Here is a 14063-nt window from a genome sequence, read left to right as displayed (position 1 = left end):
TCTTTAATTAAAAATGTGTCATCATGAAATGTATGGTACATTAATTAAAGGGGCAAATCTGGGGTAAGATTAAGTTTCTGCTGTTGTTTAGTTGCTAGGTAGGGGTTTCCTTAAAGAATTGCTCCAGGTGAAAAACAGATTTAGACAGATGGGGAAAATCTCTTACAAGTGTTTCGGAGTATTCTGGAAAGGAATACCCAATCAATCCCCAGCACAATGGCCTGGCATGCAGAAAACGTGTTTACTAAATGATACTGCATATTTTTTAGAGAAAGCCATACAAGCTTTAGATACTCAGATAAAAGCAAAACACGACTACATTTTTTTCCCTTGGATTTTGGGTTAGAGATCTTCATATACCAATTCCAAAGTGATAGAAGCATGGCTCTGAGTTTCAGGACTCCACATCCCAAGGTTGGTTTTTTTTTTTTTTTTAATTAATTTTTATTGTATTTTACCAAGGTTGGCTTGGATTTGGGAACCTGAAGTGATGAATGAGAAAAAGCCACAAAGAGCTAGATGGAAGTTTCACAAAGGAAATGACTGATTATGAGGTTCAGAATGAGTTACATGCTAAACTGTTAGATGATTTTCAAAGAATCATACAGTGTAAAATCATTTGGCATTGCAAAAGCATTTTAGGCAATCTTCTTAAACAGAGAAAATACCTCCTATCATTAAGTTACTATCATAGAGAGAATGCCATGAAACATGTTGAATTTTGTTGACAAACATAAGATCATGGTATCTGGTCCCATCACTTCATGGCAAATAGACGGGGAAACAGTGGAAACAGTGGCTGACTTTATTTTGGGGAGCTCCAAAATCACTGGAGATGGTGACTGCAGCCATGAAATTAAAAGATGCTTACTCCTTGGAAGGAAAGTTATGACCAATCTAGACAGCATATTAAAAAGCAGACATTACTTTGCCAACAAAGGTCCGTCTGGTCAAGGCTATGGTTTTTCCAGTGGTCATTTGTGGATGTGAGGTTTGGACTTTAAAGAAAGCTGAGCACCGAAGCATTGATGCTTTTGAACTGTGGTGTTGGAGAAGACTCTTGAGAGTCCCTTGGACTGCAAGGAGATTCAACCAGTCCATCCTAAAGGAGATTAGTCCTGGGTGTTCATTGGAAGGACTGATGTTGAAGCTGAAACTCCAATACTTTGGCCACCTGATGCAAAAAGCTGACTCAGCGGAAAAGACCCTGATGCTGGGAAAGACTGAGGGCAGGAGGAGAAGGGGACAACACAGAATGAGATGGTTTTATGGCATCACCGATTCAATGGACAAGGGTTTGAGTAAACTCCGGGAGTTGGTGATGGACAGGGAGGCCTGGCGTGCTGCGGTTCATGGGGTTGCAAAGAGTCAGATACGACTGAGCAATTGAACTGAACTGAACTGATGGTACGTTTTTCTTCCTCCTCTTCCCACTTTAACTGAAATCATATTCCAGTGACAGAAGATGCCAATTTTCTGGTGAGAGAGAATTTGTACTCAGAGCACTTTCAGTAGACAGCATACTTCTAGTGGGAGTCAAGTGTGCCCCAGGAAACTCCCAGTGGTGACAGAGCATGCATGCTGACCATGCGTTAGGTTCCCTCTTCTTTCTCCAGTGTGTGCATTGACAACTTCCTGTTCACAACCATCTCCTTAGCTGCAATTCCAACCGGGGCTCAGAACTCAACGCTGAGTCTTCCCCCTAGCTGGCTGTGTATCAGCAAATTTCCACACTGAATTCCAGATAAACCTCACAATGCAACTAGTCACTGTTGCATAATTATTCCACTGACAATAACATCCTTCCACAAACATATGCTACTTCATTTTTTTTTTTTTTCTGGATGATGGAGAGGTATCCCAAAACTGGGGCCTAAAGTAAATATTTAGTAAAGAAGTGAAGTACCTTCAGTGACTGCAGAGAGTCTGAATTAGTATCACAGTAGAGGATGATGTTGTTGGCCATGCTGAAACTTTCTCTCACTCCGAGGTGGTAAAATAAGGATGGTTGTCGGAAGGCATCACTCATCTCCACCACGGCGATATCTGAAAACAGAAAACAAAGTCCCCCAAATGATGACACCTAAATAATGCTCAGTAAGCACTTTTTTTGTTTCAATAACTTAGTATTCAAAGAGGAAATGATAGGGATTTTCCCTCTTCATTTACCACTGAATTTTAAATCAGCCGTTCTATCGGAAGTGGTTTTACAAACTGCAGCAAATCTGCCCTTTTTTTTTTTTTTTTAAAGAAAAGGATCATGTAATTACTGGAAACTAAGGAGAGTCTGCAATGGTGGAAAGTGGGGCTAATGCACTCTGTTAAATTTTAACACTGAAAACAAGTTAACTAAGTTTCCAGATGTAGATCCATGGGAAACAGCAGTAAGTAATAAGTGTAAAATGAGATTTTAAGAAGCAAACAGGTAAAATTATGACTCAATCCAGAACTGAATTTTATAATAAATATCTAGCAAGTCCTTACCAAGTATAATCAAGAAAAAGAGGAAGCCAAGGTGAAGAAATTATGACTAAGAAAGAGAAAACAGCTATAGACACAAGTTCTTCCAAACTTCACAGATGACTAACACCAAGGTAGCCTAAACTTGGTAACAAAATTTGACAGTGTCACAAAAATAAAATTCAGGTTGGTTTCAAACTCATTTATATACAAAGACAGAAACATGAAAGAAAAATGAGCAAAATGCGCCAAGCACTATATACTATCAGAACACTAGATCATGGATTTAAAATTTATTTGCGGAATGCAAGGATGGCTCAGTGGAAAAAACTCATCAGTGTTCCCAAAGATGTCCTTAGTACTTTATGTAAAATTCAGAATCCACTTTTCATTAAAAATAACTGCAAACTGAAAATATAAGGGCACATCTTTAAATTGAAAAATAATATATATTTCATAACAGCTTTGTACTTATAGGTATTCTCATTAAAATCAGGAAAAAGATGAGGCTGTCAACTATTTTTACTACCAGTACACCATCTGAAAATCCTAACTGATGCAATAAGATTTAATGAAGTATGGACATATAATTCTATAAAATAATTATCATTACTTGCAGATGTTATGGATTACCAACCAAAAAACCACAATAGAATCAATTAAACAACTATTATAAGTATTAATACAATTTAACAAGATGTCAAGGTGCAAAATTATGAAAACCAACAACTTCCTTTAAAATCATAATAAGCTTCTGAAAAATATAATAAATAGATCCTACTCAAAATTTAAATAAAAATATTAACATATAACAAATTTAACAAGTGATATTAATTTGTTTAAAATATGTGCAATATGTGATAGATGAAAGGTTAATATCTTTATTGTTATCTCTTATCTCTTTATCAGTTCAGTTCAGTCGCTCAGTCGTGTCCAACTCTTTGCGACCCCATGGACTGCAGCACACCAGGCTTCCCTGTCCATCACCAACTCCCAGGGTCCACCCAAACTCATTTCTATTGAGTCAGTGATGCCATCCAACCATCTCATCCTCTGTTGTCCCCTTCTCCTCCCACCTTCAATCTTTCCAGCATCAGGGTCTTTTCAAATGAGTCAGCTCTTCACATCAGGTGGCCAAAGTATTGGAGTTTCAGCTTCAACATCAGTCCCTCCAATGAACACCTAGGACTGATCTCCTTTAGGATGGACTGATTGGATCTCCTTGCAGTCCAAGGGACTCTCAAGAGTCTTCTCCAACACCACAGTTCAAAAGCATCAATTTATCCCTTATTGGTCAATTTAAAGCAAATAAGAAACCATAAAACATTATAATATTATAGAAAATTAGGCTGTGGACATAGGCAGGTAAAATCACAAAAGTGTAACTAAAACGGCAACATCACATATAAAAATATTCTACATCTCACTCCTAATAAATGAACACTAAACCAATACAAAGTTTTTTTCCTATCAAGGGGCCAAAGATATTTCAAAATATCCAACGAAGATGCAGAGAAATGGTATTCTTACATGCTATGGGGAAGTATAAACTCTTAAGGAGATCTTGAGTCCTTAAAATTATGCATATTCTTTGACTCAATAATTCCATTCCTAAGAATTTATCCTGAGAAAATTCCTACACATGTGGCAGATTTACTTGTAAGTATATCTACTGAAATATTATTTTTGCAGTAACAATGGAAAAACGCCTAAATATACATTATTAGAAAAATGACCACATACAAACACACACACACTGTATTTAGGAAAAAAGTAAAATATACACATTATGATGTATAGCATACACATTAAAACATAATGTATACATTATAATCAATTGATTATTATATATATTCTATATGTATAGATGTACATGAATAAAAAAGTTTTGGAAAGTTGTACAGCAAAATATAAACTGTGATAACAACTGTGTAATGGAATTATCACTTTTCCTCTTTATGCCTTCTATATCTTGTACAACTTTTGTTATGAACACTGATTACTTTTGTAATTTAGGAACCCACCAAAATATAAAAAGAGCATTGAAGACCTGTGTGCAACCGAAGTGCGACCCTTTTACAAAAGGAACACAGACCCTCAAGAGGTTGTTTGATACAGCCGGCCTTATCTAATGAATATGAAATTAGAGTCTACATTCTGTGAAGGAGAAATAAATCAGATCAAATGAAAGCTAAAGACCCAGAAGATTTAGGGAGGTTATAAAAGGGGAGGGCAAGTCAAAGGAGCTTCAAAAGATACTTTTCAAGGCTAGCCATGACTTCAAGGCTCTCTAATACAAATAGAGAGCTTTCTTCTGGGGTCCTTAACATTTCTACATCAAAATCAACACACGAAAAAAAATGAGTCACTGTATCCCACCCACATGGCCCATCTGCCTCAGGCACCCACTCGGCTTCCTCCTCCCACAGATACCAGCCACTCACCGTCAGCCACCCCGCGTTAAAATCAAGAGACAGCACGCAGTGAGGCTGAGAAAAATGAAATAAAACAGCTACTGATGAGAAAACAAATGAGAGATAGCAAGGGAAAATACTAAATAGTGACAATAGTGGGGGGAAATGGGTTCTTTCCAGAGAACTGATTTGTGGAATCTGTGGCTAAAATAAAGTAGAAATGCTGCAGAAGGCTTTCAGATTAAGAGAGAAATGAGATACGTAAAATAAATGGTACAAGTAGACTAAAGTATATTCATTAGATCTGAACGTGGAAACAGGGACAGACCCATGTGGGATGCAATATACAACATTAAAAACGCTTATTTGTGTAGCGATTTTAAAATATCATAAGACAGTATGATCACAGAGGAAGGCACTCTCCCTACTTCAAATTCAGTCAAATGATTTGTTCTGATGTATTTGTATTTTTTCCTTAATATATTTTAAAAATCTCCATAGCATAATATTCACTCTTTCATCGTCTTTGGTAACATGTTTAAAGCACGTGCCCGCCCCCCCCCCACCTTTTTATTGTTGAGCTTGTTTTCCTAAAGTGAGTTTTGTCTGTTTTTATATTGATATTTTCCCTTTGTCAGATATGTGATTTACAAATACTTTCTCCCTGTTTGTGACCTGCCTTTTCATTCTGTTAAGTGTCTTTAGGAGAAAAGAAAATTTTTACTTTAAGCAAAATTTGCCAGTTTTTTCTACTATGGATTGTGCTTTAGGCGTGGTATCTGAAAAAAATCTTTGCCTAACCAAGTCACAAAAGTTTTCTCTTATGCTTTCTGCTGAAAGTGTTACAGCTTTTATACCTTACATTGAAGCTTATGATCCATTTTGATTTTCTCTTCCAAAAATTTTTGGATGTTCTATTCTATTCCATTGATCTATGTATCTACCTTTTGCAAATACAATGTTTCTCAACTTACAATGAGGTTATGTCCAGAAAAACCCATTGTAAGTTGAAAATACTGTAAATTTAAATACATTTAATACACTTAACCTACCAAACGTGGCTTAGAGGTTAAAGCATCTGCCTGCAATGAGGGAGACCTGGGTTCGATCCCTGGGTTGAGAAGATCCCCTGGCGAAGTAAATGGCAACCCACTCCAGTATTCTTGCCTGGAAAATCCCATGGACAGAGGAGCCTGTGTGGACTATACTCCGCAGGGTAGCAAAGAGTCAGACACGACTGAGCGACTTCACTTTCTTCACCAAATATCATAGCTTAGCCCAGCCTGCCTTCAATGTGCTCAGAACACTTACACTAGCCTATAGTTGAGCAAAATCATCTAATGCAAAGCCTATTTTATATTAAGGTGCTGAATATCTCATATAATTTATCAAATAGCGTACTGAAAGTGAAAACAGAATGCTGTGGGGACAGAACGATTGTAAGTGTATTGGTTGTTTCTCCTCCTGATTGCCTGGCTGACTGAGAGCTTTGGCTCTCTGCCCAGCATCACAACTGAGAATGTATCACTAAGCTGGGAAAAGATCATAATTCAAAATTCAAAGTCTGGGTTCTACTGAATGGGTATCATTTTTCCGCCATCATAAAGTAAAAAAAAAAAATCATAAGCTGAAGCATTGTAAGTTGGGAACCATCTGTGCTGTGTACACTGTCTTGTCTGTTGGAGCTTTACGGTAGGTACTAGAATCAGGCAGTGTGAGTTCTCCCACTTTTCTGTTTTCAGAACTGTTGTAGCTATTTTAGTTCTTCTATTTTCTTTCCTATATAGATTTTAGAATCAATTGGTAGTTAAAAGCTATCCATTGATAGCTACAAAAATTTCTCCCAGAATTTTGACTAGGATTATGACAGGTAAAGAACCTGCCTGACAATGAAGGCGACATAAGAGACTTGGGTTTAAGCCCTGGGTTGGGATGATCCCCTGGAGTGGGCGTGGCAACCTGCATCCGGATTCTTGTCTGGGGAATCCCAGGGACACAGGAGCCTGTGGGCCACAGTCCATAGGGTTGCAAAGAGTCAGACACGACTGAAGAGACTGGGCGTCCACTTATGATGACTATAGACCATTTCCAAGAGAACTAACACCTTAACAATATTGAATTTTTAAATGCATGAATAGGCATACCTCTTCACTTATTTAAGTCTTTGATTTTGTTCATCAACATTTTGTAATTTTCAATATACAGTTCCTATACATACTTTGTTAAATTATACCCAAATGTGTCATTTTGGGGTACTATCATAGACGTACTCTCTAAAATTTCAAATCCCAATTGTTTGTTGCAGTATATAAAACAATAGTAGATATTTGTATATTGACCTTGTATCCTGAGACTTTACTAAATTAACTTATTAGTTCAAGAAGCATTCTGGGGGGGCATGTGTTTTGGGATTTTCTACATGGACCATTATATCATCTATACCTAGAAATGGTTTTACTTCTTCCTTTCCAATCTGTATGTCTTTCATGGTTTTTGTATTCTGGTTAGTTGTTTTCTGTTTTGCATTGTTATACTGACTATGACTTCCAGTTACACAGCATTTTTTACACAATAATATTCTATTATCTAATTAAAGAACATATTATGGCTACCTTCTGACTCTGATGCGTATCTTCTCAAAAGTAATAAAACAAACAGGTGAAGATTATCTTCCTCATGAAATCATCCTAAGACATGATAAAAATGCACAAGATGATGTAATTATAACAAACTACACAGACACCTAGCTGTTGTCCAATCACTAAGTCACACCCGACTCTTTGCAACCCCATGGACTGCAGCATGCCAGGCTTCCCTGTCCTTCAGTATCTCCCGGAGTTTGCTCAAACTCATGTGCGTTCAGTCAACAATGCCATCCAACCATCTCATCCTCTGTCGTCCCCATTCTCCTCCTGACTTCAATCTTTCCCAGCATCACGAGAACTTTTCCAATGAGTCAGCTCTCCGCATCAGGTGGCCAAAATAACAAATATTTGATACTCCACAATTCTTGAGACCCACTCATATGAGGTACAATTTACCCATTTTATTTTACAAACATGTATTTAGTAATTACATGTGTCAGATATCATATGCTTTTCAAGTACTAAATTACTTAATCTTCATAATCCCCCTTTTGGGGTAGGTAATGTTATTGTTTCAGGACATTGAGGTAGAGAAGATAAAAATAATCAGCCCCAAACCAGTTTGAAAATGCTAGCACCATGATTCAAATCCAGGCAATCTGGCTGGAAAGTCCATGCCCTTAATTCTGAAATGAGCCACATGCTACATTTATGGGATATGGAGGTTCCAAAGATCAGGACATGAATGAAAAGCGAAAACAGATCTGGAGACTGATGCATATACTCTTGTAGTATATTTCCATGAGTAAATGCACTTAGTAATTTTTTAATTGAGTTTCTGTGGTAATATTGTGAGTAAAACTGCCACATTTCAAAATTTAAGGCTAAGTCGGTCATTTAAAAATGTGCCTCTTACAACTTTACATGAGGTGTAGTTTCTTTCCTTGTTCCAATTCAATTAATGCTAAATGGAACGTCTAATTAGGTTTGCCAGGAGTTTATTAAAGCACAATAAATTTCTAGGACAATCACATAAAACTGTTGTGCCTAATTGCATTTCAGTCAGCAAATGGCAGTGGTTCGTGGTCTTTGTTACTTTTTTTATTCAATTTTTCCATGATAATACCATATCTGTTAGTTAAATATCTCACAAGAGCTGCCTCTGCTTGTGAAACGCAGCACTGAAGGAAAGACATTAATGTTTACTTTTTATCTACTCAGTTTTTTTTCCTGAGGTCTCAGGATATCTGATGACAACACAAGAGCCCAGCAGTGAGTCAGCTTATCCTACAGTCTACAAGGTGCTCTGACATTCCATAATCACTGGAAACTTCCCAAGTTATCACACAGAACTACCCATCCAGTCGTGACAGATTAATCCCTGCAGTGATCCATTAGTTCCAGTTTAATTAAGCAAGCGTCCTGAGCACCCATTATATAAAAGTTTCCTTGGTGGGATGGATGACAGAAATCTACGTGGGTGAGGCATCAGCTGGTAACGGAACCAGAAAGTGGAGTACCTCCAAGTGCAGATGAAAAACTGCACATCTAAGGCACTATGGAGGAAGCCAAGGAAGGGAAGGGTGCGGGGCTTGGTTGAGAAATTCAGAAAATCGCAAGAGAAAACTAAGTCGAGGACTTCCCTGGTGGTCCACTGGCTAAGACTCCACGCTCTCAATGCAGGGGGCCAGGGTTCGATCCCTGGTCAGGGAACTAGATCCCATATGACACAAGAGTTCACACGCCACAACTAAGACCCAGCACAGCTAAAACAAAAGACAAACAAACAAAAAAAACACCTAAATCAGTCCCAATAGGATCCTCAGTGGATGAACCAAGAGTCTCTAAAGAGCAGACACTAATCCCCAAATGATCATCCCTTCCTAATTCTTCAGGGAACCATAATCTGCATTCCATAGATTTTTATTTCATGAATGAATAAGGGTTACCTGCAAGTGATCCACAACATGAAAATTACTAAAATGTTACTCAGAGCCTAAAAAGTAATGCCCCAGTAGAGTCTCCTGAAGGTTCTAAGTCAGTTTTCTAAAGTCTGGTAGGGATACAATGTTGAGAGATTGCAAACTAGAACTGTTGAGATTTTCAGGCAGGATAGAAGAATAATCCATCATCATGTTGTTTTGAATGGGTCATGGTTTGGAAATTCCTGCTATAAATTACTACACATTTAGTTTCATCAGCATCCTTTTATTTTCTTGTATGGTGTTTGGTGAACTCTACAGTGTAAAATGATACATATTTGTATCAACAATAGATTTTGGCCCACAATTTCCTCATCCCTAAACTACAACAAATATATGTATAGTGATTCAAACATGAATCATTCACATATTGCTCACCCCCACTCCAGCACTAACTTGCTTATTTGATTATTACACTGAGGTATCGCGGGCTTTTTGAACCTGAAAAGTGAAACCTGCAAGGTGAGTGATCTGAGGGACATTGTGCACTTCCAGAGGTTGATCTTTCAAAAGTGCTGAGAATCACGGCGCGTACCCAAAGAAGGGCAGGCAGGGCGGGACGGGGCGGGGAGAGGACAAGGGAGAAGCCTGCAGGGGAAGAAAGAAACAGAAGAGAAAGGGAGGGAGGAGGAGAAGAGAAACAGCAAAAGAAGGAGGGAGCAGAACCAAACCAAACCGGTGGTGTAAGAACTCAAGTCCCCTTGCCCAGGCAATAGCTGCCAGAGCTCAGTTCACGATGCGCCAGCTTCAGAGAATGTGAGGGGAAAACCACACATCTGCAGAAGGGCCGGACCTAGAATCACAGCTCTCTGTGAGGAGGAGAGAGGCTGCCCCAGGAGAACAGAGCAGAGAGCTGCAAGCTGGAAGGGAAGCCTCCTCATCTCCCATGGCCTTGAGAGGCGTCATGAATATGCAAAAGGCAAGCAAGCTGAGTCGTGATTTCCAGTGTCCGAATCCTAATTAGGTTTCTGGCCGGATAACATTAGACACCTTAAATTCTCCAGGCTTTGGTGTCCTCAACTGTAAATTGAGGCTAATCACACAGGTATTTACCCCCACAGAGCTGTTGTGCGGGTTACATGTACACCACGCACAGGAAACTCTTAATACACGGCCATTACATGGAGCCACTGTAGGAAACATTCATCGGAAGCCCTTTCAGCAATTTTTCATAAAAATGTTACTGAAGACAATGTGAATAGATAACTCAACACCACCTGGTGAAACTTCAGGTGAATAATTACTCACAGAAATGATGCTGAAATCAAATTACGAGGCATAGAAAGTCAACAAAGGAATTCTGACTTGATTTTTATAATCAATGGTGATCCGTCCATGTCCGTGAGTTTTGAGAAGTGGTGCAGCAGGTTTGTAAGGATAAACCTAGAATTGGTAGATGGGTGAGTATCAAAAGAGACTAGAAGGTGGGAGACAGTTAAGGAGTCATTCAAGGGACAGTGTACCCGCAAACTAATGTAGAGACAACTTGGTGGGAAATCACAGTGGAAGGGAAGCTTTAGAGATTTGGTGGATGCAGGATAATCAAAGAAAGCATTAAAAATGATTCTGTTTCAAACTTGAATGGTTAAGACTGATGACCTGTCATTAATACAACAAATGACAAGAGGAAGAGCCACTTTTCTGGCAGTAACTTATCTTTAAATTGGAACACACTAAACATTGTGTTTGTATGTGTGTGTGTATAATTGATAGCTGTCATTTTATATCTAAGCAGGATGATCAGAATCAGACTGAGAGATTTTAAGAGTGAGAATGACGGGGGATAGCTGAGGTAAAATTGTAGATGAGATTGTCAACTTAGTACAGAAAGAAATGACAAGGCATCTTTGACTCAGAAAATCTGTTCCTCTTTATATACCCAACAGAAACACAAATAGATGTTCACCAAAAGATCCATAATCAATATTCATAACAGCAGTATTGGTAAACCATCAACAGTTGAAAAAATAACATGTGCTCTATATAGACAATGAATGCTACATAGCAATGATAATTTAAAAATCTATAACCACATAGGACAACATGAATGAACCTCACAGATAGTTAGAAGAAAGAATCCAGATACAAAAGAGCTAGGTTTATTCTTCATGATGCGGTTCATATAAGGTTCACAAATGGGATAATTCAAAATAGTGAATTCTTTGGTAGGGGCAAAGGCTGAAAGGGGACTCTGGGGGTCTGCTGGAGAGCTGATAAGAGTCTCCTTCTTGATTGAAGTCTTGTTTACTCAGGCATGTTCACTTTGGTCAATAATTTTGTCAAGAATGTCCAAAGATGGCTATATTTAGCTTCCTATAGCTATCTTGTCCCTTAAGACAACAGAAATTTATTCTTTCACATTTCTGGAGGCTGAGAGTTCAAACTCAAAGTGTCAGCAGAACCAGGGTCAGGCGTCTTCAGAGGCTCCAAGGCAGAAAGTGTTTCTTGCCTCTTTCAGAACCTAGCAGTTTTACGCATTCCTTGCCTTGGGCTATGTGTGCCTGTGGAATCATGAGCTTCTCTGGCTCATGAGAACCTGTGTGATGGCATTCATGGCCTATTCAGATAATCCAGGGTCCTCTCATCTCAAAACCCTTAATCACATCTGCTATCAAATTTTCCAAATAAAGCAGTATTCACCAGTTTCATTTTGACATAGACATAGGAGTGTAGGGATGAGGTCATTTTTCAGCCCACCACAAGAATTATAAAGAAGCCACAGGATGAGGAAGGTGAAAGGTGAGTAGAGCAGAACTACAGGTGCTGAGTGAGAGCTGAGGAAATGGTGGCAATAAGCACAGACATTCTCCAGCAACGAAGAGGATTAACACTCACAAAGGTCTAGAGGAGGGATTGTTACATTCAATAAGGAAACCGAGACATCAGACAACTGAAGGGGATCTGAAAGCTAAAGGTGTTTAGTTTTAGGATGGTGCACTTGACCATTTGTAGAAAGATTAAGATTTTAAAGAGGGGAGCTAATTAGTGGAGACTGCCTCTATAATCTTGGATAAGACAGATGGGAGGGGATCAAAGATGAAGGGGAGAAGTCAACCTTGGAAAAAAGGGCGGATAACTTTAGAAACAAGAAAAAGGGAAGTGATACAAAACAAAGACTGAGAAAGGATAAAGCAGAAGGAAGAAGACTGTGAACTTTCAATTTAGGTGATAACTCTTTTAGGATAGAGCGGGGGTGCTGAGAGCCAATAGAGAAGACAGACCATCTAGGGACAGCTCGAGTGATGTGCCAGAAGGCAGCACCACCTCTGCTCTCCAAAGTCAGGACTCCAGTACATTTCCTTTTTGGGAGGAATTGTTGTCACTTGTGTTAGTAGGAATGCTATTACAGCTAAGGAGCAGGATGTGAACCCAAGCATAAAAATAACCAAAAAATTCTATTTCTTTGCTTACTTATCTATTGCCTAAAATGTAGTAAAGGAGTATTGGATGAAAAGAGGGATGCCAAAGAATAGAGTTCAATTTGAATCTGCTTACTGTGCATGTGTGTGTGCAAAGTCACTTCAGTCGTGTCCAACTCTGCAACCCTATGGACTGTATGAAGCCCACCAGGCTCCTCTGTCCATGGGATTCTCCAGGCAAGAATACTGGAGAGGGTTGCCCTGCCCTCCTCCAGGGGATTCCTGACCCAGTAATCAAACTCAGGTCTCCTGCATTGCAGGCAGATTCTTTACCATCTGAACCACCAGGGAAGCCCTCTGCTCACTAGCTATAGACAAAAACCTCAACCAGACATTAAAATTTCAGTCTTACAAATGCATATTCTTGGTCACAAGGAAGACTGGCCTAATGAAGAATCCTTCCATCCTATTAAAGAGGAATTTCAAACACACAATATTTTGATGGTGATTTGGTAAGTGTTACTAAGTCATTTGTCATGTGCTCATTCAGTTGTGTCCAATTCCTTTGCGACTGCATGGAGTATTGCTGGCCAGCCTGCTCTGTCCATGGGATTTTCCCAGCAAGAATACTGGAGTGGGTTGCCATTTCCTTCTCCAGGGGATCGTCCCCACCCAGGGATCGAACCTATACCTACTGCATCCCCTGGACTGGCAGGTGGATTTTTACCACTGAGCCACCTGGAAAGGAAGTATTACTAACGGAACCCTGTAAGTACTCTAAAACTATTTAGTCTTGAAGTGAATCTTTCACTATCAGAGCACAGACCAAGGAAGGTAGATAAGTCACAATTTTTATCTTTGATGAGTGGCAAATACTTTATCAAATGATACTTCCTGCTCACAGGTATGCCAATTCCCTATATAATTTTGCTTATTAAGTTAAGTGAAAGTCACTCAGTCATGTCCGACTCTTTGCAACCTCATGTACTATACAGTCCATGGAATTCTCCAGGCCAGAATACTGGAGTGGGTAGCCTTTCCCTTCTCCAGGCGATCTTCCTAACCCAGGGATCAAACCCAGGTTTCCTGCATTGCAGGTGGATTCTTTACCAGTGAGTCACCAGGGAAGCCCATTTTATTAAAGAAATACAAATAGGTCCTACACCAGAAAGTATTAACTCTCCAAGTTAAAAAAAGGGTCCAGTTTATAAGTCAAGAATTTATTTTTTAATGTTACAGCAGTAACAACAGAGCTGGCCAATG

At 39.1% G+C, this 14063-nt stretch overlaps 1 protein-coding gene across 2 annotated transcripts in view; it reads right to left on the bottom strand.

The window, feature by feature from the left end:
* The window catches only part of MAP3K5 (mitogen-activated protein kinase kinase kinase 5), a 244561-nt gene that overhangs the window by 150378 nt on the left and 80120 nt on the right, over positions 1 to 14063 (bottom strand). For both annotated transcript variants that reach the window (XM_070461452.1, XM_070461451.1), the window contains exon 2: positions 1907 to 2046. In XM_070461452.1, coding sequence (XP_070317553.1) covers positions 1907 to 2029 — 123 coding nt within the window. In that variant the 5' untranslated portion in view covers positions 2030 to 2046. The remainder of the gene's footprint in view (positions 1 to 1906; positions 2047 to 14063) is intronic.

This window comes from Odocoileus virginianus, chromosome 34 (assembly GCF_023699985.2).
Source record: "Odocoileus virginianus isolate 20LAN1187 ecotype Illinois chromosome 34, Ovbor_1.2, whole genome shotgun sequence".
Classification (NCBI taxonomy): Eukaryota; Metazoa; Chordata; class Mammalia; order Artiodactyla; family Cervidae; genus Odocoileus; species Odocoileus virginianus.
This window is presented reverse-complemented; position numbering and strand designations above follow the sequence as displayed.